The sequence below is a fragment of the Lonchura striata genome, chromosome 3 (assembly GCF_050655825.1).
Source record: "Lonchura striata isolate lonStrDom1 chromosome 3, ASM5065582v1, whole genome shotgun sequence".
Classification (NCBI taxonomy): Eukaryota; Metazoa; Chordata; class Aves; order Passeriformes; family Estrildidae; genus Lonchura; species Lonchura striata.
In genome coordinates this window covers 113,982,235-114,009,001 of record NC_140705.1, presented here as the reverse complement: position 1 = coordinate 114,009,001, position 26,767 = coordinate 113,982,235, and the positions used below count along the sequence as shown (strand labels likewise).

At 37.6% G+C, this 26,767-nt stretch overlaps 1 protein-coding gene across 13 annotated transcripts in view; it reads right to left on the bottom strand.

The window, feature by feature from the left end:
- The window catches only part of WDPCP (WD repeat containing planar cell polarity effector), a 164,685-nt gene that overhangs the window by 72,545 nt on the left and 65,373 nt on the right, over positions 1-26,767 (bottom strand). For all 13 annotated transcript variants that reach the window (XM_085576151.1, XM_085576146.1, XM_085576153.1 and 10 more), the window contains 6 exons: positions 25,421-25,491; positions 25,111-25,170; positions 16,929-17,043; positions 13,582-13,715; positions 9,094-9,285; positions 37-646 (listed from right to left, as the gene is read on the bottom strand). In XM_085576151.1, coding sequence (XP_085432277.1) covers positions 37-646; positions 9,094-9,285; positions 13,582-13,715; positions 16,929-17,043; positions 25,111-25,170; positions 25,421-25,491 — 1,182 coding nt within the window. The remainder of the gene's footprint in view (positions 1-36; positions 647-9,093; positions 9,286-13,581; positions 13,716-16,928; positions 17,044-25,110; positions 25,171-25,420; positions 25,492-26,767) is intronic.

Genomic DNA, 26,767 nt, shown 5'->3' with positions numbered 1-26,767 from the left:
TCTTTGACAGCTCAACAGATGTGCTCAGTAACTTACCAAGTTTAAAGTGAAGCACTCCCAAGGGTCCTTTATCAAATCTAACCAACAAACGATCGTGAACATCTGCGCTGTCAGGACTGGGAAATGCACCCGGAGGAGCAGCCCACTGGATCTGGACGAGGCTGGTGGGCACGTCGCAGTGCTTACTGAACTGCAGAGTTGCCTCAGGTGAATATTCCTGTGCCAGGAGCTGAATTTTCACTGGGGACAGCGCCGTGTCAAAGAGCTGCAGCTCCCCTTGAGAGCTGCCGACCACCAGCACGGCTCCGGAAGGGTGGAAGGCCATGACGGCGGGGAGCAGCTCCGCTCGGGCCAACAGAGTCGCCTGGCCGTAGGCTTCGTACAGAACCACTGAGGAGTCCTCGCAGCCCAGCAGCAGCTTGTCTCCTGTGCCATCCCTGCAGCAGCTGGTGGCCCTGGCTGGCAGGGCCACCGTGGTGGTGGCGGCGCGCTGGACGCGGCCCCGGCCGCAGGCGTAGGCGCAGCTGTGGGCTGCGGGCTGCTGGGCCGCTGGCACCGAGTGCTCCACCGTCAGCACCTGCCGGGGCTGCCCGCGGCTGAACCTGGCATCCAGCGGCTCCCACTCCGTGCGCACGGAGCTCAGCACCTGGAAAAACCCAAAGCCCTTTTTGGCGCTCATCGGTGGCCGTTTTTCTCTTAAAAACAGACTGCTGCCAACGCGCTTTCCCGTGGGTCGGCCACAAGTAGGCATGCTGGAAATGGAGCTCTGAAATCTGCTCTTCTAACATCTGAAAGGTTAAACCGTTTGGTTAAAAGCCTCTGCTATAAAGTTTAAGTCATATTTGCTCATCTGGACCTATGTCACAGGTTAGCAGAACCAAAGATAAAAGAGGGAATGGTCAGTGGTGGTAAGAGGAGAAAGGACTAATGTAAAAGCATAACTAATAACTCACAGTGTTCTGGGGTAAAAAATGCCAAAATTCTCGGAAAAATCTATAGCAATTACTCTAAGCATCAAGCATAGAGGATTTTTGATCATTTGCTTTGGGCCATGGTAACAGAAAATATTCCTCTGTAGTGGTAGAAACAACGGCATGTTAAAACAGCACCTACTATACTTTGCCAAATGAGTAGGTGGTAGATGTTCTTGGGTGCCATCGAGTTTTAGATGCAGAAATAATGAATTTGTGATAGCAGAAAAGCGGGTTGAAAGTTAAACTAATGGGAGGAAGAACATAAAGGAAGAACGTGATAAAAAGACAGCAGCTGGCAAAGACCAAGAATCTGCAGTGTGGAAACGTGGCAAGCACCTTAAGGGGTGGAAGCAGCAGTGGAGACAGTGAAGGCTCATGAACTCTGATAAATGGGTTTGAACCAGAGATGTCATACAGGATTTGACCAGGGAAACCATGAGAGAAACAACAGCTGTAAATAAGTAACAGATGAGCTTATGAAAAGCTATTTCATAAAAAATAAGAGAGAAAACCCGTGGCTCTAGAAGAATGAGAGTAGTGTAAGTCAGTCAGAAACTTGCTGGTGTTTGTTCATGCAGAAATAAAGAGTGAAAGGAAAATGTGAACCTGAGCCGAACCCTGCTCTCATGTATACCCACAATCTCCACACTCTAAATTAAAGCTGCTGACCTGCCACAACTTTTGGAAACCCCTTGAGTCCACGTGGTATGAAAGCAAAGAAAGGGGTAAAAAATGTGATTAAAAGGTACAGAGAGGATGAGGAAGGAAATCTAGAAATTTCAGGGTGAAAACAGAAAGGCACACATAATGTTAGAGCAATTTAAATTGGACTTCCCCAGATCACAAGACCAACTGAATATGCAATTTAGCCTTTCATCCTGTAAAGGAGAATAAGAAATTCAGATTATTTATTTTTTTGGCATATTACTGATTACTTCTAAAGTAACTGATAAATTTATAAACAAGCTTTTTGGGATGCTGATCAGACTGATTAGGATCTTTTGTTCTGACAGTTTACTTATTTTGTCAGCAAAGGGGTTTCTCATTCAAAAGAAAGAAAAAACCAAAAGGATTATTGCAGTTCTCTGGCTGGAAACCAGATGACAGTTAATACAAAAATCTTAGCTAGTTTTAAATGAGTAGCTAGGGACGTGCAAAGAACCACCTAATACAAAAGCACCTGATGCAGAAACCAATGCATTTAACCTGTGAAAACCACATCAACAAATCTCAACAGAGATCCATGAAAATGCGTATCAAAGATCCATCAAAATATGTAAAAGAGGAAATAAAAGATTAGTTTACTTTTATAGTCTGAAAAACATTTTCTCACCTCAACCATTCCCTCCCCCATGGCTTAGCCTCTGCAACTAGTAATTTTATGCCCACAAAACCTTGCAGTGGCTACTGTGCAGATGTTAGAACTGCTGAAGTGTGTTTATTGGAGTGTTAAATTTCCTTGCATGGCAAGGAAAGAGGTTATTGTGGATAAAGGATTACTGTGACCACAGAGTTCTCTAACCCCAAATAAAGACAAAGTGAAGTGTTACTGGTCTGCAGTTTTCCCTGGGAGTATGTCTAGAGACTCAGGTAGCCCCCTTTCAAATGTGTGAAACTGAAATCTTGCCCAAGCAAGTCTTCACAGCTTCTATAGCTTCAGTGAAATGAGCCTTGAGGCTCTCTGGGACTCATATTTCTGTCTTCCTGTGGGAAGTTTCAATGTACTGCATTAATCTGCTACATATTTTGACCCCAAACCAGTATTTTTCTCTGGACAACTCTTCAAAAGCTCCAAGAAAGACATGAAGATCCACAAAATCATCAGCCTATGAGAGATGAGAGTCTGAAAGCACTATTGAATTCTGAAGAGAGACTGGCCTTGAAGGTTAAGGCAATAGAGAAGAAAATATGTGAAACATGGGTTTTACAACTCCATAGGAGTGACTGGAGAAAAATAACAATAGAAACAGTCACAGAAAAACAAATGTTGCCAGATGACTGAGAGTCAGCAAGAAAACTGCAAGCAATTCATCATCTTGTCCTCCCTTCTTAGAGCAAAAGTAGGACAAAATGATGATCACTACCTAGGATTTCAAAGGCAGTACAATCTTCCATTTTGGAAGACTAATCTAATGAGGCTTGAGATGAGAAGCTTCCTAGCTTCACATAGTTTAGAAAGCAAATCCTTGAAATGAAGTCTAGGGTAAGTCTGCCTGTTGTACATAGCACAATTCTAAAGTAGGAAAAAGTTTAGGAGAAACTCTCTGATGTCTATCACAACATAGGGTTTGGCATAATGTTTAAACACACAAGGCTTAAAGGAAAACTTTCTAGACACTGCTGTTCAAATGCTGGCTGAAAACAAGAGAAACATTTCTCCCCAGATTGGAACAGATAAGCTGCTTCTCATGCATCAGTGGCCTCATGTGCCTCTTGCAGGAAGAGACCTCTTTGTTCTGCCTTCCAGTTCTGCTGAATCTACCTGCTATTCAGCATTCTGAAGGGGGAAAATGAATATTCTCTTTCATCTGAGAAGGAAGATATGGGTTTCTCTGTCAGAAATCAGTTTAATTATTCATTCTTCGTGTCACTACATGGAAAATTAAAGCAGAGAGACACATAACTACAGAAATGTTAATAATGCTTTTGAAAGATAAGTCTCATAATCAAAACTTCTTTTTCCCCTAGAAGATGGCATTCTGTCAATTGTTCTCCTATCTGGTAAGGAGGCACATGGTAGTAAATGTAGTGCATGTAGTGCTTCAGCTTTCCATTTAAAGGAATCCACTGAGATTCCTCCTGATGAGCAGCAGTTCTCTGGAACCCTAAAGGGTGACGTTAAATCATTTAACAAAACATTTGCTTATGGAATGGGAAAACAAAAGGTGGAGGAGTTTCCTCAGAAATGGGTAGAACCAGTGTCAAATTTGTGGAGGAGGGGACAGGGCAGTGGGCCTGAAAAGACAGAGCTGTAATATCACAATGTACAGTCCATTCAATGTTCAATACTTCCCATCAATCTTGGACTAAGCACCTAGACTTAGATTTCCAGAGAAGATTCCTGGAAGTATTTTGCATGAAGTAAAACCAATTACTTTCTTTAAAAGAAATACATTAAGTAAAAAATGTAAAAGTTTTATGACATGATTGCTACAAAAATACAGTACAGGCATTTAAACACTGTCCATGTAATTTATACATATTTCCTTTATTAATGCAGCAGTCATGCACCACTACTGCACATTTAGATTGTTTTCCCCTTGCAGTACTGCCTTGGACTCTGCTTCAGTTCATCAGCAGGATGAGGGATGCAATATGTGCCAGGTTCCCAAATCCTAGAGCCAGGAATCATAACAATCCAAGTAAAGGAATCTCTTAATCTTTGTAAATAAGAGGCTTGCTATGCTATTTCAAATGCTCTCTTTCATTTTAGGTTTGAGAGAAATAACAGTGCAAGCTTGCGTGGGCATTATCACTGTTCTCAGTGAAATTTTTTGAACACTTAAAATTGAAGTACTTTGCATAGAGTGCTGAGAAAGGATAAAGTCCACATAGCAAAACAAGTAAGAGTTTTAGCCAGTAGTTCTTAAGCAGAAAATTGGCTTACCAGGCAGATGAAAAAAAGAAAACAAAAGAAACAGAGAAATAAGCTTGCTGTGACTGAATTGTGTGTCTTTCAGATGAGAAAAGAATGTTTGATTTATTTTATGGATGTTAAAAAAAGTGCTTATTTAATTTCACACAGTGAGGTTCCAAATGCAACAAACATTTTAATTAGAAATGTAAAGTGGGAAGTGTGGTGCACACCAGAGTAAAATAGTTTCAAATATGACCTAAAAAATAGTGAAGTTGAAAAAAACACCCTATTTTAAAACATTCCTAAATAAAAATGAAAAGCTCCTACTCTAGGTTACTTATTTGGCTTCATTGTATGTACAGACCTACATGCAATCTTATTATGCAGATCTCCAGTCAACACTTATTCTTATTTTCTTTCAAAATTTATCATCATCATCTTTATCCTGTATTATTCATTGAACTTCTAACCCGATGTGACACTGAGGATTTCACATTCTTTGCTCTGTGTTTGAAAGGTATTTCAGCCATTCAGACAAACAGGGTTGATGTTTTTCTGAGCACTCCAGTAACTGTAGGACAGCTCACACAGAAAAGATCTGCTGTGCTTATTTCACAACTCCAAGGCACAATGTGAAAGCAATAACTATTAAATATTATCTCTTGGGAGAAAGAAAAATAATATCCTCTCTCAGGGAAATTATTTTTTCCACAAGATTGAAGTATAATTTCAGTCATTCCCACTAGCACTAAATGGAGTGAAAATACGAATGGTGAAGACAAATGCAAAGTGGTGCAGTAACTGTGCCCTGGCACCAGCACCTCCTGTTAATTCGTGTTTGCAGAATAAAGTTCATGTTGATTTGAACATGACTTTCTCCCAAAGCATTTAATCCAAAGATGATTTCACATCAGATCCTATTCATTCATAGCAAATTGTCTGAAATAATTTCTGGAAGACTCCTTTTCTGGTTTTGAAATCAAAACACCAGCATTATCTCCACAGGGATACAATTTAAATAACATTCTTTGATCATTGGTACTTTAAGGTTAAAAAAACCCAACAAACCCCAAAGAAAATAAACCAAACAAGCCTCCAATAATTAAATAAATAAATTAGAGAATGGGTGAGTTTACTGGAGGAAACCTATGCACAGAGGAAAGCAGACAAAGGTCCAACAGAGAACCCCTCCTGCAGCAACATGCATTGCACACCAAAGCAAGGTCACATGCTACAGAGAAAAGCACCTTTATTTCTTCAAGGGACAATTCTTCACCCAATCTCACAGCATTCAGCAGAATAAACACTGATCTCAGAAAAAAAAATCAGTAAAATGAGTCAAGATTTGTGAGGAAAAAGTTATTTCTGTTGGTAGAGGAATAGTGTTTGCCTGTAGCCTTAATAGTAGTAAATGCTAAAAATAAAAAGCCACGTGGCAAAATTCAAATTAAATTTCTAGTGTGTTTAAAAAGCAAAATGTATTTCCTTTCCTAAATTGAAAAGCTGCTGAAGTCCCCAATGCCCCAAAGACTCCCTGTGCAGTGTGAAGCATCCCAACACTGAACGTGCATTACAGGTGATGATGATGATGATGATGAGGGCTTGAGCTGCCTCATCCCAGAGCCATTCCTGTCCTCATCCCCAAAATAAGCACTCATCTGCTGGGCAGCAGCATCACTCAGGAAATCCCTGCAGGCAGGAGGCCCCGTGGAAGTGCCCATTTGCCTCTGCTCTGCCCCAGCAGCAGCTGGCAGCAGCTGGCAGCTCAGAATCACTCATTTCCTTGGGCTTGCTTTCATACAGCCAACATGCCAAGCAGCTCTTCATGGTCTTGTTATTCAGCAATTCCTCTTTTTCTCCTAATTCTAGACAATAATGTTATTTTATCCAGCTGAGATTGAGACATTTTTCAAGTAAAATGTTGGTGGTATTACTTTGCTACTCTTCTTTTTGATACACGCTCTAAACTGAGTAAATTCACACTTCTCATTCTTCTTGCATTGACAATAATCTTTCAGTAGGGGTAAATTCACATTACGGATCAAATATGGATAAATATGGATTTACTTTAATGAATAACAATGGCATGTCCAGGTTTTATTTCAAATCTATACCTGGGGAATACTACAAATGGCAAGGGATTAGAGGCAAAGAGAGGCAAATAAGCATGATTCCAGAACCACTGTATTTTTGTGGTACCTGACCTAGAGAGTAACTGTTTACAAGCTGTCTAGAAATCCTAAGTATGCTTTTTTTCCTACATATAAGCTATCAAATATCCTTCAGAGGTTAAAGGTGTTAAAGTTTCCCTTCAAGACTGCAGGGGAAAAATGCACCTCAGTTAAATGCAGACTGAGGGCTGATGCTAATTCTAGAGCTTCTAGCTTATGACATTCTGCCATCCATGCACAGGAATTTAATACCTGCCCATAAGGAACTCTACAGAAATCAAACGGAAGACCTCAAGCAAACAGCACTTCCTGGGCATCCAAGAGCTGAATGCATGGAGCAGCCTAAATGACAGCCAGCAAGACAGTTTGTTACTCATTTATGACTTAGTTTTACATAGCCCTGGCATAGTGCTTGGTATTTTATTGATGAATGCAGGAAAAAAAAAATCTCACTGAAGATCTAAGAATTAAAACAGAAAAGTACAGGCAAAGAATCAGAAAGTGGAAAGCAACAGTCAATTTTGGCAGTGCTGCTTTTAAAAAGAAGTTTCTTATATTTCTGTTACAATATGGGCCAAATCAAAATGATTATGACTTTAAGCCTAAAGCCTCAGAGAATGTTTATTATCACTATTGTGTAAACCACCAGTGATGTGCTTGAGTTTACCAGAGTTTAAACCAGAAAAGGAAAAGTGTATTGAAAGAGGAATGCTGTGAATGGGGAATGCTGTGATTTGGAAATCTCCCTGAAAAATCTCCCTTAAACATATTAAATAAAACACAGAGAGCTTTAAAGTGATAGGGTGGTTTCTGTTAATTTCTTAAAAGAAAAGTGTCTCTAAAAATCATCTCAGGAAACACAGACTGCAAACTGTTAGGGTGGCAATAGGGAGATTTCTGGAAGATATGGGAAGGAATAAAATAGGCACAGGAATGTTGCTCTCAGAACCTGGGCATACAGAAGTCATGGTAAAAAATAAGGTCTGAAATGTTAGTAGGATCAAGTTCCATAATAACTGGCACAGGGCTGGGGAAGCTTACAAAGAACAGCCTCACATTTTAGCTCCCAGAGTAATTTTTTCTGTGTGATTTGGCATAGCTGCAGGGGGAATGGAGAACTGCAGGTGTAGATCAGGCAGAGGACAGAGATGAGTCAAAGATGACCACAAGTGGAGAGAGGTCAATTGAAAAGAAGTAAAGAAGGCAGAGCTGGAGGTAATTTAAACTTCAATTCTACAATGACTAATGACAGAAATAAGAAAAGAAAAGCTGTCTCATCACTTTCAATAGGTAGAAAATCCCAAGGGAAAAGAATCTCACTTAAATTAATATTAGTTATCAAAATAACTAAGTATCAAAGTAGTTCCAAGACATTAAAATATTTACATCTTCCCTAATTAAAGAGAGCAGGATGCTGTTTGTAAAAGTAGCTTATTCTTAAGTGTTACTTAGGGGTTTTCCCTACAGGGAAATAATCTGCAATAGCTAATTCAGAACAACTATTCCACAGCAACAGTCAGGGCTTTTTTAGTCTATATTAGAAGTGGGTAAAGATAAACTGAAAATAAAATTCCAAATACAGAAGCATCTGTACAGGATGTTTGTCCAGAAAAGTTTTTGTATTTTAAATTCAGGCTCTGGATCTTTCAGAGTATGCCCAGATAGCTTCATTTTAATATTTCTACCTAACAAAACAAACTGGATTAATATATTCTTATACAGATGAAACAAAAATTAAATAATTAAAATGAAGACATCTGCCTATAAATGTAAGCTAAGCAGGTGTCAGAATGGGGGGTCAGCTTGTAGCTTTGTCCTAACTCACAGCTTACATTCCCACCTGTAGATGGTGAGTTTTAACTTTTCCTTTGAAAAAAAAATCAGTCCCTGATTTGACCAATAATCATAACAAAAATTTAACCACCATCTGCACATAGTTAATATTTTATGAAAAACACTTGAAAGTGATGCAAATTGCCTATCCGTTAACATTGCAGACAAGGTAAAATAATTTTATCAGACATACATGCAACAGTTACAATTGCTAATTCATATTAGAGTTTTCTAGTGGAACTCTGACACTTCTATTTTCAGTTTCAGCAGCACCAAAGCCATTTCATGGTAAAGACCTAATTTCCTGGCTACATTTCTCAGGTTGACAGTTTTGATGTGAAAACAGTAAACACAGTAAATAAGGTGCTTTTCTGTTAAATAACTTTGGTTTTGCTATTAGAATGGCTGATCTTCCTGTCTTATGCTTTAATCATACCTGTCCTTTATATATACTCGAATATGCATTTAAGTTGAATAGCTCTTTCTTTAGCAAATTCGAAAAAATCATGTAACAAGACTTTAACAAACATCACTTTACCTCCAATTTGCCATGTGCACAGCCTAACAGCAATAGGTTGGCTCTGTCCCTCTGACAGGAAATGGGAGACCAAGGCCATGCTCCATCACTGGTTGCTGACCACCAGCAAATGACCAGATCTTGCACAGAGTTTATTGCCAGGTGACGTTTCATCCTTCTACCTTCTGGTCCAAGTATATCAACATAAGAAATCTGAGGGAAGAAAAGAATGCAGGAAATATTGGAGGTGATAAAAGAGCATGGCAGGAGCAAATGGGAGCATTTACTTTGGATGTGTGAGAAAGAATGTATATATACACAGAGCCCTGCGTACATATATCTTCATAGGGGCTGTCTGTAAATGTGAAAAATATCTCCTCAGACAGAAAGACATGCTCACTCTTTTATCTGTGGGGAGGGGATTGGGATGGAAAGGAATATGAGTTAAGAAGGAATTTACTGCAATGACTCCAATCAATACCAAAATGTACAGTCATGGTTGCTTGACAGCATCGACCTCCACACAGGATTTAAGCTTAGCCATATTAAATGACAAGTTCTGCAAAGCTGACCACGGAGCTAAGGCTAGTGTTTAAGACATAATCAAATATTAAATATATTCTACAGCATTTGAGCAAACATATATCTTTTTTCTTCCTCCCCAAATTAAGGAACGGAAACACAAACATCCTCTTTGCAAAAAGAACATATACTCTTCTGCATAATGTGGATGAGCTACAGCATCATGCGTAAAGTTTATGCAGCTCTTGAGAATTGTGCCTCTTTCTCAGGAAGGATTTGTGGAATTTATTATTCAAACTCTGTTATTTGGAGCATGGTTATTGGAAAACACGAGCAGTGCACCATCTGGGTGACACATGCCAAGGAAATATAGATTGCACCGCATTTCTGCTTAAGGAATTAATGGAAGGTTGATAGCTAGGGGAAAAAAAAACTATCTTGCCATTGCTGGTCAGCAATAATCGAACCACTTTCTGGGGATTAAGCGCATGGCTAAGCCTACTGGACCAGACACTAGCAAAGGGCAGGGGGTCTTCTTATCAGAGAAATGCTTCTGGAGCCAGTCTCACTACATGACAGATTGCTTTCATATTCCTGTCTGCAAGGCAACAAAGGCTGGCAGTAATGCGATAATGCCAGAGTGCAATGGGTGTTAAGAACCCGTTGCATTTATGTATTGTATTTAGTAAATAATCAGGCTCATCCAAATTGTGATCTCAGCTCTCAACCAAGGCCATTAAAATCAAGGTTAATGCTTTAATAATCCTTTGCTGTTTTTTATATGGTCAAAAAGAACCCTTTTCTATTTGCATGGTCATAATATTATTGACCTCTTCATCCCATGAATACACATAAAAAGGAACTGGAATCAAAGTAATTACCAATGTTGTTCTCTCATGGTAAACATTTAACTCCTTGTTCTGTCTCCTTCAGTAAATTGAAATGGATTAAAAAAATATAGACAGGAAAAACCTGAAAAAGGTCAATATTTTTAGGATATCCCATGTTTTACTTGTCAAAATATTTTCACGGGTAAAGATAAAACATACACAATAGTTAGGAGGTAGCTGCTACTTGAATTAAAATAGCTAATTTGGTGACAACACATTGATTAGGATGGAAAAGCACAAATACTTCCACAAGTATCAATTAGTCCTGCATTGTAGTGTTAACTGTTTGTAACAATTGCACATGTCATAACAGCCACAAATCTCTGTCAATGTTTATGTCTTGCATTAGACATGTCACTCTCAATATAGAATCATGTCACTGAGAAAAGGTAAATAATAATAGTCGGTTTTTCTATTTTGCTGGTCTTCAAGACTGTAGTGATTCACATAGTAAGTCTTCCTTTATTGTTTCAAAGTGCAAATAAAATTCAAGGTGGTATCAATTAGACAGGCAGAGCATAGGGAGATTAATTCATTCATTTTGGTATGCATTGCATAAAAAACTCAACTTTTGGAAAAATATCAAGCTGTGAAGAGGAAAGCATGGTTGACTTGTTCTTATTATTGACAGAACTGAACTCTGGCAGTCCAGCACTGCCAATTTTGCCCACCATGAGCCTGGACATTGAACAATGTGAAGTTTCTTATCACTACAATGATGATATGACAGAAATTTAATTATATTATTACAAACACTTTCCTCGTTTTAGATATGGGACTGAAAACCCAAATACTACATTTCTCAAGACTATGCCAAAAGTCAGAGGCAGAAATGAAGGTTACAATCAAATCTCCTGAATCTTGGCTCCAGATTTTAATCCTGTGTTAGTTCTATACCAGTGCACGCTACCTTTTTCATTCAATTTCTCTTGAACAAAACCCCAACCCTAAAAAACCTTTTTTTCTCCTAAACCCACAACATTTGTTATTGTTACATATTGTTACATACGATTGCAAGTTTGCACAGTTGCAATTGAGGACCATCTTATTTTTCTACTGGGAGTGACACTAGTGCTATGTCTGTGATCTCCCAGCTTTTGAAGTTCGACCAAAATCAGCCATGAAGAACAGTAAATCAATGCAGAGAGCTGACACAATATTATTGCAGAAGTGAATAATACTTTCTGCAGTCTCACACTGGTGCAATTCTGAAGATAATAAAAATTATATTTAGCTGCCTAGCTAGCAAGCTTCACACAAAAGAACATTCAATTAAAAAATGCAAATGCCTTTTTTTTTTTTTTTGGCTGGTGGAGAAATGTTCCATAGTGATTCCCAATGATTTCAAGAGAAAGCAAAGTTAATGTTGAGCATGGAGGTGTTTTGAGAAGCTCAGCTGCGTCAGCAAAGAACTGTACAACCCTATTAAGGAATGCAGCAGATATTTTTGGTTTTTCTAAATATTAAATCAGGAGCTGTGGCCCTCACACTTCAATGACAAAGGCAGTTCACCACAGCTTCTTTGCTAAACTTTGGTGCTATTAAGAAAAAAGCCCCACCACGCACCAGGCTGGCTCCCAAAGCACAGCCTCAGTGAAAGCCACAGGCCAGGCACAAGGCACAGCATTTTAAAGTAAAGTATGTATCAGCTCAGTTCCCAGTGAACAGTGAACTGTCTCAAATCCACGTTATAGAGGTTGGATCAATCTTGCAAACACAAGCCATTGCTGAAAAGAGGCCCTGAACTGAAACAGCCTGGAAAATGTATTAGATATTAATCCTAGCAGAAAGTATTTCTACCAAGCAAGTTAAAACACATTATGGCAAAACTTAAATTAAACATATCCTTAAAGAACTTGCCTTGCAGATGCAAGCTCCCTTATGTGAAGAAGTAAATTAGTGAGGGGTTGTCAAGGGGAAAATATTTGCTAGCAAAAGATTGTTTTCTTTAATGTTTATCCAGTCTGAAATAAATACAAACTCTCTCTTCTGCTCACATCTTTCTAGGTTTCTTGGGAAAAGGCTTGACCCTTCTTCATTCCTGCAGTGAATTGGATGCAGCCCCTTCCTTACTTCAACTGTTCAAAGTTAATTGCCTTGGCTGATGATTTTTTCATATTGCTGTAGCACCAAGCACTTCCACCTAAGGAAGTGGTGCCCTGATGCCAGAGTGCTTATGGTTGAAATAATTTATGTCTACCCAGCCCAATCCACCCACACCACAGTGCAATTCATCTTGAGATGAGCTGGTCTCCACTGGCCTCGGGACTGGGGAGTTTGAAGCTCAGCTCAGCTCAGCTCAGCTCAGCTCAGCTCAGCTCAGCTCTCTCTGGGCTACCTTTCCACTGCTGCTGTCACTGTAGTGAAGACACACCCCCCCAAAAAAAGGGCTGTAGAAAAGGAGCATTTCAGTCTTCATTGTGTAACTAGCAAATTGAGACACTGAGGCACCAAGGGTCACACACAGAGCTGGCCAGTGGTGAGAAACTCAGCTTCTGGATCTTGATTCCTGAATTCTAAAAGCAGCTCTCCCGACAACACCACTGCTGTAACTAGTGGGGGAAGAAGGATTTTTGCAAAGAATTACACAGGTCTTGGACCTCAGACAGATGACTGGATTATCAGAGCTTCATGTGTTTGTGTCTATCAGCTGAGCCACAGTAAGTGACCGTGTGTGTTTGCAGCCCACAACACACAAGAGGTAAAACACATTAACTTAAATCTTTTACACTGAGGTTTGCCATTACAGACTGTGCTTCATGCTTGTTAGATGCCAAGAATGTGCCAAGGGTCACTTAGAGCTGCTCAATGGACACAAGGTAATCCGTCAAGCAGGGGTAACTCAAATGTCTGAGCCTGAAAATAAAGACAGTAGAAATCTGGATCCCTTGGCACAGTATTTTAACTTTTTAACTCAGAATGCCATTCTAATTTTTTTTTTTTACTTTTCAGTAGCTGCCCTTTTTAGAGTTTGAGCTGCTCTGGTCAATTATATAAAGGTTTGCAATTTATGTGGCTGTAGAATATCAGTGAATACCAGTGACACATGATGTATATATACACACATAACATTTGCAGTCACCACTGGCTGCTATACCTTGAAGTCCAAGCAAGAGAGTTTTTCCAGTTTTTTGTTTACATCAGGAGAATCCATTGTCTTTGTAAACTGAATAAAGCAGAGTTGGTTATGGTCCTCAAATGACAAGATGATGAAATTGTCTGTAAGAATAGCTGAAAAAAAAAAATTGTCAGCACTGTAATACTTGTCTCTAGGAACAAAACAAAGTAGTGAACACTCCACTGAGACACTGCAGAAAGCAATTTTTTTCAAGATAGTGTCTTAAATATTACACTGAAAGCCCTGTAACATCCTAAAACATATCAGTGTGTCATCCTGCCACAACCTTCTTGGAAATGAGAAATAAAGCCTAAAGAATACCCTGATTACATGTACTTGAATAAATCATCTCATGTCAAAACGCCACTAGATTCAAATATACATTTTATGCCCTTCCACATTAATTTTCATCTCAGTATTCAGCCTTCAGTATATTTTTTTTTTCTTATGGTTGCATCCACCAGTATTTTGGAAATGGACCTCACATAGCTTAGCTTGTGTTAAGGGAGATAAATGCAAAGGAGTATTTGAGGTGCAGCTGGTATTTTGACATTGCAAGGCTGCTGGTGCTGCTGCAGAAATGCAGAATAAAGCTTTAGGGGGTCATGAATTCACAGCAAGCTTCACACAGGGGTACCCAAACAACACAAGTAATGGAGATGGAGCAGATTCCTGCAGAGTCTGGAAAAGCTCAGTGGAATCCACGCTGGTACCGTAAGGGGGCACAAGACCAAACGTGTTCAATAGAAAAGTGATTAACTAATCAATGGAAATTACTGAGCAAATTGTATCCCACGAGAATTTCCCCCAAGAGTTACACAGTTATTCAGCAGCACCCACACTTGAGGAGATGTCTGAGTATGAAATGAATCATTGGGCTCAGTAGTAGAACCCTGATGGTTTAAAATGAAGCTGTGCTCAGACTGTAAACTCAGAAACCTCTCCTAAAAGGAAAATGATGAAGTGGAACCAGACTTAGAAACAAGCAAACAAAACTCTGGAACAACCTCTGAAAAAAAAAAAACCCAAAAACCCCAAAAAAATAATTTATTCCTAATATCCCATATTCTTAAATCTAAATTTTACATATCCTTAAATAGATTGACAGTTTAGTCTTACATATAGTCATGGAAAACTGGCTACACAACTTTGCTTTCCTTTAGTCTGATTTATAACCACTTGCATTTTCCAACAGTCATGTCCTGGCACAACTCTGAAGTATCTGGTATGCAAATGCTAAAGGATAAAGTTAAGAGCCAAATAATTGCCTTTGAAATGTAACGTTAACACTAGCTTTTTTGGAAAAACAAACAAAAAAAAAGGGTGATAAAGCATTTTGATAAGGTGATTCAGAAGCCATAACTGAGATCCTGCAAACACATGAAAATTGAAAACCACTGAATATGGTATCCTCAATATGTATGCACACAGTTAAAATATTTTGATGTCCTCACAGACACAGTTTGCATTAAAGATGAGCTGCAGCATACCTCCAATGCTGATGAAATTTTGGCTGTAAGTAATAAGAATCAGGAGCACTTTCTTAGATACAGGAGGATTTTAAAAGCAGTAGTAATTCTTCATTTTGTGCACACAATCTGACCTTTATTCCAAATGTTAAGAGGACATGCTACTTCAAATGAAAATGACAACATTTCATAAGTAATTCTGGCAGGTTGTAGCCTTATTCATTTCTACATATACACAATTGTTGAAGTAAGAACTATTATTTTTATATAGAGTTCTTGTGCTAAATGTAGAATTTTCTTGGCCAGCTTTATAATCACAACCATAATTTGAAGCCAGATTTGGAAAGATGTGCTGTTTCATTGAACTAAAATTAATTTCCTCTAGGACAACATTATCTCATGTTTCTCATGTAAGGATAGTTCAGTATAAAAATTTGTATTTTGAGCACTATTTGTGTGAGTAACAAAAGCATATTTTATTGTTCATGAAAATAAAAACTGCATTGCAATGAAAGTTATTCAGTGGTTTGCTTTTACTGAACAGAGTCAGTTTTGTTTCACAGACTTGGCTGTTAGCAAACATGGAGGTTTAAGAAAATCCTGAATATGTGAAAACAAGGACAAAACATTATAACATGTTATTTATATAATAAATACAGTTGTCCAAATGTAGTAAAATGTATTTCTTGCTTTATTGTTGTTTTAGTTAGCTAGCAGCATTTTCTAAACAAATATTTCTATGACATACTATGCCAAAGTAAGGCATGACCAACATTCTTTATTTTTTATTGTTTTTTTAAAGATGGAAGTATTCCAAATAATTTCCACAAACTACTTTAGTTTAGGAATAGCCTTAGATTCTATGCTTTCCTACTTTTTGTGACCTGAAAGTAGGAAATCCTCCCCCTAGAAGCAGAGTGCAAAAAATCACAGATGGAATTAGCAGTCTAGTAATTAAGGTGAAGAGTGAAAAAAAGAAGGCAAGTGATAGTAAATGTATTCTATTTTCTCTGTATAATTAGCTCATAAAAAATGAGGTCTAGGTTAATTTTTTTGATAAATAAAGATTATACAAACATAGTTATATTAATATCAATTTTCAAGACTAAACTACAATATATTGATAAGAAAAGATCAGTGTGCATTGATGTTTCTTAAAACCTAGGCCAATATTCAAGAGATGCCTGGGTAGAGAGAAAATGAAATCATTAAAGATCAAACCTGAACTAAGCACATATTCTTAGTAGAAGGATGTAATGTGGGTCTACTCTTACAGAATTTGGAAGGTAGTGCACATGTAATATGGCTCACACCAAAATACAAGTTGATTTCTCAATGTTATGAGTCATAAATAAAGCTGTGGAAAACAGGGACATTTTTGTAAGTTTTCTCCTGCATTAAATGAAAACTTAATTTTTAGCAGTCACTAGTTAACAACAGTAGGGAGATTCTGAGTATCAAGAGACTAAATCAGAACACCTCCACATAGCTAATGTTATCCAGCCTTTTTTAATAACAACTTTAACAATAACTACCCCATGCAATTATTCAATTGGCTGGCGTTTGGGCCCGTCCCATTCCCCCACTTGTGAAATAAATATGGCAAGCTCCAATGGCACGCTCGCTGTAAAAACGGGATTTTAGAAACCCGCGCTGCATTTGACAAGCCTGAAAACTTTGATGTTAAATATTGTTCTCAAAGTGCTCTTCGTCCTGAGGGTTGTAACTATAGCATTACATGCAATTACTTGTTGTGTTTGCAAGTCCCCAGTGGCAATAATTAGTCTACCTGTTGACACAGTGGTTCTCTGCTCTATTGTTAATGCAGGCAATTGATTTGCACATGGGTGTAATTACCATCGCTGATGGTGTCGGAGATGAGCTTCCCCACCAGGGTCCTGTCAATCACCACCTTCTCCAGCTGTGGCCCAGAAAGGCTTAGGGACACCAAAATACCTGAGTGAAAGAGGAGCTGGAGCCAGAGAGTGAGAAAACAAGACAGCGAAAATCATCAATAAAACGTTTCAAGGTACATATTAGCAGCCGTCCATTACGCGGTAATCGAATTTTCAAAATTACAAAAAATTAATTATCATTGATGTGGAGATGTCTTGTGGTGGCTTTGAAAGCTTTTTCAAGGAAACAGAGAGATGTAACACAACACTGAATTATAATGGTACAACAACTGCAATTGCTGAACACTTGAAGAAATAGCTACCTCCCCAAATGATATATAAAATGCACTGAATTAGTCTGTTAAAAACGGATCAAAAATCTGTTTTGAAAGAGGGCAGGAATTACACTGATCACTCTATCATCCATAGACCTGATATTTTCTGTATAAATTAACAGCATAGCCTGCATGTAAAATATATATAAAGTAGGGTTTAATATAATTCTATGTTATTATCACAGATTAAAACCAGCACCTTTTTGCTGTGCTTGTTATTTCTGATCAGTCATTTATTGTTTGAATAAATAATTGTGCCCTACCACAGAGATAGCTGTGAGCTCCCAATAAATTAATTCACTTGCTGACATAATATTTTAGATGTCTCTCTTAGGAAGAAAGATTTTAAACTATTGGACAGGGTTATTTCACAGTTAATTGAATATTCATGGATAATTAATTTAAATTAAATGATACATATAATCTTGAAGACTAAGTCACAGCATTTATCAGCTCCTTCTTATGTAATATCTTCTATGAGAGAGAGCATGCTCAGTGGGAGGAGTTATGAAAAACATTTATTTTTTACATAATTAAACCATTAGTCATTTTCTGAATGCAACTACTACAGCAGAGGAATTCAGAAAATAAAGCCCATAAAGGAATTCTCTGTGGAAAGACCTCTGCAGACAAGTCTACCAACAGTAGATTTTTAAAGAAATCCCTGTGCTTTTAAAAAACTTAACTACTAAAGAAACACTTGTTCTTGTAGGAGAATTTGGCAGAGAAAGTTCCCTGTTTGTTCTGTGCTGGAGCTGTGAAACAAACATGGTTGTGATATAATCTTTAGAATTTTCTTGCAGTGAAATTCACTGGATTGTATAATAAATAAAAAGCATTGGGGGCCAGGAATGGAGTGATCTAATTGGGCATGTCCCTCATGCAAGGCTCTGCTCCCAATAATTTAGTTATGGAAACTCTCATTTATACATATTTTGCTACATTACTATACCTCTGTGCTCTCCAAAGAACAGAAAAAATGTATTTAAACAAATTATTTTCCTGCCCTAGCACCTTTAACCAACACGTTTAAAAATAAATTCTAGTGATGTGTGAAGTAGAAACAAATAAAATAAAAACCCTGTGATGTGAAATGAATTTCTAAGAACAAATGATCAATTCCCATCCTACCAAAGTCTAACCATACATTTATTTGATAGATATATATATAGAGAGAAAATGTTTCAATATTCCCTGTCATGACAGATGTCCTTTAAGGTTTTGTCCTAGTAAAAATGTTAGACACGCTTACACTCATGCAGCTTTTATTAGAATCTTTCAAAACCTCAATTTGTCCTTATGTTGAAGTTAGATTAGATAAAATCACAATTTATTTCCAACTTGGTAACATGAAGTCCAGCAAGGTTGGACTACAGTTGGCTGTAACTGTCCAAAAAATCTGCTGGAAAAAGTGAGGGCTGAAACCCAGGAGCTACCAAACTCTGATGTAAGCAACAATGAAGTGCAATGCCATAAACACTCTGGAAATCTCAGTTCTAAATAACTGGGTGGATTTCAGCCTGACAGAGGAGAGTAAAAACTCTCAATCTTTCATTGTTATGTGCCAGCAAGAGGGATGGTGCAGCCAGGGTGCAAATTCACTTTATGCCTATGTATTCATTTTCTGGTAATGGCATAAATCACACCTGTTACAGAGCTAGAATAGAAATCAATGAGAATCTCTCCAGTGTTTCATGACAAGACATTTATATAAATATGAAATGTTGTGCTAATGGGTATGCTTTACATCTATGAAACTAGTTAGCCATTAAACCCATGTTATGGATTTTCAGTACTGTACAGATCTCTGTGCTATCACTATGGCATGACAGAATCACAGAGAGTAGAAAAATGCAGTATAATTTCCATTGTGGTTCCCTTCTCCTTTCATTTTACAGCTAAACATTCTTTCTCATTACTGAGATATTTGGGAAACCTTAAATTGTATTTTCACAAATTTTTGTTATAATAACTTAGTGTAGTTGGTCCATAGGTTTAAGTTCATTCTTCTAGGAACTTTCAGAGTCTAAATTTAAAAGGTTAATCAGAGACTTTGCACACTATGTTGCCATGCAAGGTTAGTATTTCATCCATCTCCTGTTAAAAATGCTTTGGATTAGAACAAAGGTTTCTTAAAAATTAGTCCTTTGAGTTTACCATGAAGTACAAGCAGACACTTAAAGAAAACAGAGCAGTGGTGGAGTCACCTCCCCTAGAAGTATTAAAGATGTGAAGATGTAGAACTTAAGAGCAGGTTTTAGTGATGAACTTTGGAGCATTAGGTTAACAGCTGGACCCACTCTTACGGGTCTTCTCAACCCTAAATGATTCCATTATTCTGTGCTATCTTTCATCAAAAATATTCCACAAAAGAGAAAATATTTATGTGCTCAAATTGCAACCACTGTTTCAATTTGCTACACTCTGTGTAGCCTGTGCAAAGTCTGCTCCATGATAATAAGATTTAGGTGCTGTAACATTTAAGCTTGCCTAGTTAAGCTTATATTTTGGTGGGTGGGAGCAGTCCAGTCAGAACCACAAATAAACATAAAGCAAATAGGAAAGATTGCACACTTGGCTTGAACATGGATACACAGTGATCCAACTCCAAAGGGAACAGCCCATAAATGCTAAGGAATAAAAGCCAATGTAAGAGGCATTATTTACACAAGGCACTACATCATTCCATCTAACAGATATTAAATTAGGGAAAGAAATTCACAATGATGAAACACATCATAAATTTTTCAGATTGAAGCACTGTGATGGAAAATATAAAATCAGAAGAGCTATCTCCAGAGCTTAAACAGTCACAAGGTGTTCCTAAACAAAACATGAAAGCATGACTTCATACCTATTGGAAGAATAAGGCAAAGAAATTTGTATTTGAATGTAGTTTGAGTAAAATGTTTGGGCACCTGGTAATTCTACATACTGGGAAGGAGGGGCCACTTAATTTCTCTTTTACAGAGGAATTGAATGTGAAAACTTTTATAGAAAGGATTATGTCTTTTGTATGCCAAAAATTGCTCTCCACTGAGCAAGAAAGGCATAAGCAGCAGAGGATACCCAGGGGAGGACTTAGCCCTTCCCTTCCCCAACAGCAAAGTGCTCTAATATGTATTTGAGATAGTTTTTATTAAGCATAGGACTTAAGTACAGGTTCATGACTTATGGACTTTAGTACAACTTAAGCATCTATTTAAGTAGATCCCTTTATCCTCAGAAGCCTGAGCTCTTGACTCCTCATTCATGCAGCTCAGCTGCTTATCAGCTCTTCTACCTAAAAAGATACCTGTGGAGCAAAGCCAGGATTTGCTTCTATCTGATTAAAATTGGAAGAGAAGGAAAATATGCCTGTAAAAAATATTGCTGCAAACTGTTTTCCCTTAGAGAGCCCAACTGACAAAGGAATATGCAAAAGGAGAAGAGAATTGCAAAGCACTTCTTGTTCAAGCAGGTTCCCAGGGTTTTTCCCCACCTCTTCATTCCAGATTGCTTTCTTAGCCACCCCACCATAATTACTGTGTTGCATTGCCTTATTACAGATGGAGTTATTGTTGTTACACGTTACTGTTTCACAATAATCAATGCATTTGTACTTCTAGCTCCAACTATCTAAAACCACACAACACATTAATGGCTGTGATCAAAAGAATTTAATATGAGGGCAGTGTTCCTCTTAGTAATTGGGGATGGGTGCTGGCTTCTCATGGATTCTAGACAGAATGTCTTGGTTTTTATATCAAATGTGCCATGTCACCACGTGTCTTGCTAAATCACTTTGCTAATGGGCATTGGAGCTGATAAAACAAGCAAGAAAATCTTGCTGTGGAGCTCAATTCAGAATCCAGTTCTAAGTATATTGACGACAGCAACAGAAAAGCTATTTATACATATATGTAAATTGCAGCACAAATACAACTAAATGGAATCAAGACAATTTAGCAAAGTATATATAAATCTTATTCATTAGCAGGTAACAGATATGATTCATAGCTAGTGCTTGGCTTTTATACAACAAACTGTATAACAATGTTGGCATGAGCTTAATTCAACACAAAATGCAAATATAAAACTAAAAAAAATTTGGAAATCAAATGTTTCAGCTAGATCTCATTTATTTTTACTGCTTTATATTGTAAAACCAAACCTTAAGCAATGGCATCATTTCATAGGAAGATTTCATGACTTTGTGGCAAAACTTAAAAGCATTCCAAAGAATTAGAGAAGGAGACAAAGACAAGAAGCAGCCAGATCTGAGTTGAGTAAACTCCACAATACTGATAAAATTAATTCCTTAGGTTATTACTCCTTGGCAGGGAAAGCTGAGGAGTACAGTGGCATCTTATTGTAAAGACTTCTTGTCTTTTTCCTGTCATCCTTCTTTTATGGTCTATTTATTTTTCTTTGACATCAGCTAACTGAAGATTACAGGATTATTTCAGCAACTCAACACAGGTCATCAAAGTTGGGGATCAGAAGTAGCACACAGAAATGGTGTGGGTTCAGATCCTATTGGAACAGAGCTAAAGAGAAGACCCCAGGACACAACTAAGCTCTTTTAAATATGAGAGCAAGCTCCTTGACAAAAATCCCTGCACTGCCTAGGTTATGTTTACATGAACTGGCACATCACCTATTTCAGAAGCTCTAAGAAGTGGTGGAATGCATACTTAGGACTGTAAAAATAAAGGTCATTGGAGTTTTTTTGGCAATGGACAAGGAAGCAAATACGAAATTTTTAATGCGCTGATTGTGCACAAAAAGAAAAAAAAAAGTAATGGGATAAATTTTGATGCATAAAATTAAACACTAACTAAGGTAGAAAACCAGGCCAGCATTATTCTAGGCAAACTCATATAGAAAAGTCAACTTTGAGAAACACTCATGCAATGGACAAGACAATCTGCAGGCAAAACAATTGGATTTCTCACTGGGGCATATGCATGAAGTCTAATTGGCCATTTGCACATGAACAGTTAACATGACAGCACACTTATTTTTAGCAGATGCACATTTAAAATTACAGCCCCCAAGTTTTGCCTGTGGGCCACTTCTAAGATGGAAGTGCTGGAGGAAGAGTGAGGCATTAGGAATAGTGGTATTTTGTATATTTAGGCTACAGAAGGCACACTGGCAGCAGCCCATGCTTGTTCTGCACAAAATCCGAGGGAAATCACACTACTCTTTTAAAGCATAGCCTTGTTTTCATTGCAGCACCTTTCAGTTTTTATTCCACTTGGCTTGCTCAAGTTACAGCAGCCACTGAGATTTTGGATGGCATTTTGTTATTATAACACAAAGGGAACTACTGGTTCTGCTACACGTATAGCAGATTCAAATATAAATAACATTTAATAAAACATGGGAAAATGTGGCTGTTGATTGAATATTTTAATTTCTATAAAGTTTATTTATTTATTTATTGCTACTAAAACCAAAGGAAAAACAGATACTATAATTAAAACCATATGCTCAAATTCAGCCCCAGATATTGAAATTATGAAAATCAGGGTAATTTCCTACATGTTCTTCATGCTGTTTGTCTGACACATTGCTTTAACTCGCCAAAGTTAATGCAAATATGGACTCTTCCCACTAGCTCTGGTATTCATCCAAAAAAGGCTGTGAATACAGCAGTGTTATGCCACAGATGACAGCATTGCATGGTAAGCACTCTCTGCTGAAACAGTTAATTAGTATTCTACTTAGAACTAAAAAAATAAATATACAACATCTTCTCCAGAAGCTTCAGAACGTTTGCATCAAGGAGGGACAGTTCAATTATTGCAGCCAAAAGCTCAAAGACAGATGAGCAGCAGAAAAACAAACCATCTGACATCAAAATTGATAGAAGACAGCTTTTCTGTTCTAGACTCTTCCAAATGATTAATTTTTCTCTATTTTCATTTGTTGGAGGTCTTTTATTTTCAGGAAGACAGAAAGTGGAATAGCACAATTGTTTTGGCAAAACACTCTAACCCTTGTTGGAGATTTCAATAATCAGTCACTATTAAACAAAAACATTTTGTTTTGTGATTGAGAAAGCGAGAGCAGAATTTAAGGACAGAGAAATTACTATGATTTTTATCTATAACTTTCACTCTGGCTATTTTTATCTCTAACTTCCACTCTGGATATAGGTTATGTTATAACCAATACCATCACTTATACTCTGGCCTTAGAAACCATCTGAAAAAAACCCCAAACACTCAATTTATTAACCTACCCCTTTGCATGGTTCAATACCTAATACACTAAGATCAAAACACCCATCTCTTTTCTTTCCCATCTTGTAGAAGAAATAAGTTTAATTGCATCTGTCTCATTCATATTGATGTAAGTCTGAAATAACTTAAGAGGATGTGACGTCAAAAAATAAAGAAGAATTTTGTAAGAAATGATGGTGAGCCAAAGGTGTTATATTGTGTAGGCAGGACAACACATCCTGGCAAGAAGTTAACTTTTCCAAAGTATGCACTGTACTCACTGCAGCTGGATGCTGCTGAATGGGAGGGGAAGGAACATGGTAAAGGGAGAATGGACAAGGAAAGCACATGAAGAGACAGCAAACTGGGATGCAAATGAATGCACTCACAGCTAATTGACTTGGTGTTTCTTAACCAAATTCCTTTCCTCATCAGAACAATAATAACAGGAAAAAATTATTCCCTCAAATTAGCAATTAATATTTAAATCAGCTCTAGAAGATTAACATTCACAGATGTATATTATGTAATATGTATATGATAAATGATATACATTTACTAGTAGTAAGATCTGATAGGCAAATGTAGCTTAGACAATCATATTTTTATTATTGATATGAAAAGACTACACACCATTTGGCATGTCAAGCATTTAAAAATTTTGCTATTCTTAAAGGCATTTCTGGAATTTTACCTGTACAGTGTTTGGAAATTTAACAATCATTCTGCTGACACACATTTGGAACTACTTGAATAAGAAGAAAAAAATATGAGTCTGAAAAAGCATAAAAGTTAGAAGAGAAAGTTCCTTTTTTGAAACAGTAATATTGACAAGTATTCCCCATACCAAAGCAGGTTCAAATGTGATGCATTTCCTCATAAAGTTTGTATAAACATCTAGAATTCACTACATATGTTTTTCAGAAGATTATTTTCATGATTATGGAGCACTTCATGTCCAGCTCTCCTCCCTGCCCTGCTGTTCTTAGTGAGGATGTGAAAAAGGTTCCTTGTGCACAAAATGTGGAACTCATACAGTCAGAGACACAACTATATGTGTGCCACATGTCACGGTCTCTTTTATTCCATAACTTGATTAATGATCTTGTTGGTTCAGAGTCATAACTTCCCTTCCATATTACACAAGCATAAAGTAAAAAGATTTGTGACAGGTAAACAGATAATTAAGACACAAAAATAATATAATGCAGATTCCAGCCCTGGCTATATATTTTAATGCATAGCTGCTCCCTCAGCCTGCTATTTTGAGGTACAGGATGTTTTCAATTTCCCCAAACAATAACAGTAATAATAACAATAATTAACAATAATAATAGTGATCATCATCACCATCATCATCTCACAGAATCAGGGCCTTTTAATGTAATTTCTTTGTGTTGATAAACCCTTTTTATTTGAAGCATGTTTTTCAGGGTAGAAATGTAAATAAATCCAATTTACTTAACAAAGGCCCACATATTAAAAAAAAAAAAACAGTGATTTTCTGTGTCAACATTTTCACACTACTGCTCCCATCCCTGAATGGCTGTTCAGCACCACCAGCTGAACACTGCAAGACCTTTTGATGACACTGTACCTGACAGGTATGTTTGTTCTTCCATTTGCTCAGCACACATGGACTGTTCTGCATTAAGTCCTAGAGCACAAGAGAAAACAGAGGGTGGAGTTGGCAGCACACAGTGTCACTATCAGTTAACAGAGTTCTGATTTTCCCGTTTACAGATGGGAAATGCCACACAAAGATGCAGCTGTTTCAGAAGAGCCCACCAGACAAAAGCACATTTATCATCACTGGGAGAGCTGGGTCTTTATGAAAATTAAAGCTGTTGAAAGAGGGTTGAAAAGCAGATGAGATGTTGCTGTGCTTGAACCTTTGTGAAGCATACCTCCACCTCCTTGAGTGCATCTCGCAGTTTGTCCGCTCGCTTGCTTTTCAGGATCCAGGGGTAATCTCGAGCTGTCAAATGAAAGTCAGGGAAAAAAATAAACATGCTAGAGAAATGTGCATATGTAAGTGTCTGTATACATATATATACGCATGTCTGTGCAAACATACATTTATTATGGCGTTTTAAAAAGTTCTGTGAGTTGAACTTCCTTTTGTTGTGTAAACACAAATCCGAGATTTCTAGGAAATGCCTTGCATGTAAAACTTACCTACAGCTGGAAGGAAATGGTCGTGGTTTCTATTGTCAAAGGATCTGTTTTTGGAAGGCTCAATCATAGGAACAGTTGGTATGTTCTATCCACAATGACCATGATTTCCCCACGGCGATTGTGTGCAAAACTTACCCAGCTGCTAGGCACTTGCAGTGAAAAAGTATCTGCTGTTCAGTACATTAACTCAGTTTCAAACATCCTAAACAGATTTTATTCTTCTGAACTAATATTTCATTGCCTAATTTCAAAAAGCAGGCACTAACATGTCTGCAAAATACATATGCATGAATATATGCAGATACAGAAATATTAACAACAGGCAAATGTGAATGCCATAACTTATGGAGTCTAGTTATTTATAGGATGTTCTTGAAAATTTGGTCTGAAGAATCTGCCAAGTCAAACAAAGAAAAAACTGCGTAACTGCTGAAGTTCTTTAACAAATTTATTAATCTTCAGCACACTATTGTGAAAATTCTGGCCTAATACATTAATTCTAGCAACCAGGAGGCAAAGCTTCCTCTGGAGTTGCCAGTAATTGGCTTTTTTCATGGCTGAGAATCAGGCTCTAATAACTTGTGAAATTTCTTCATTTAAAAGTGAGCAGTTTTCTGTTCATAAGTGTACAATAAAACCATGAGGAACTAGAACACATTGTTTATAATCTATTCCTATTTAAAGGAAACCTGATGAAAAGTTTTGAGCTCCAAGCTGTCAGTTTGCACGCCAGCTTCCAGACTGAATGACTTTGCAGTTGTGCTTAAACCTCCCTGCAAAAAGCAGCGTACAATAGAAGTGCTATACAGTGAAAAAATGAAGGATTTCATACATCAACAAAAGAGGACACCAGCATACAACTTCTCTTTGTGTTTCACTGGACTGAAGCCAGCATTGGTGGAACTGTTATGATAATATTAATTAGGCATGTAAGATCACATTTTCAATGGGTGCTTTCATAAATACAGCAATATTTATCCACCTATGCAAAATGGGAAATTGCCTGTACAGATACCAAACTATCTGTACAAATCAACAGCTGTGAACAAAGTTCCCCAGTGCTCCTCTTTGCAAAA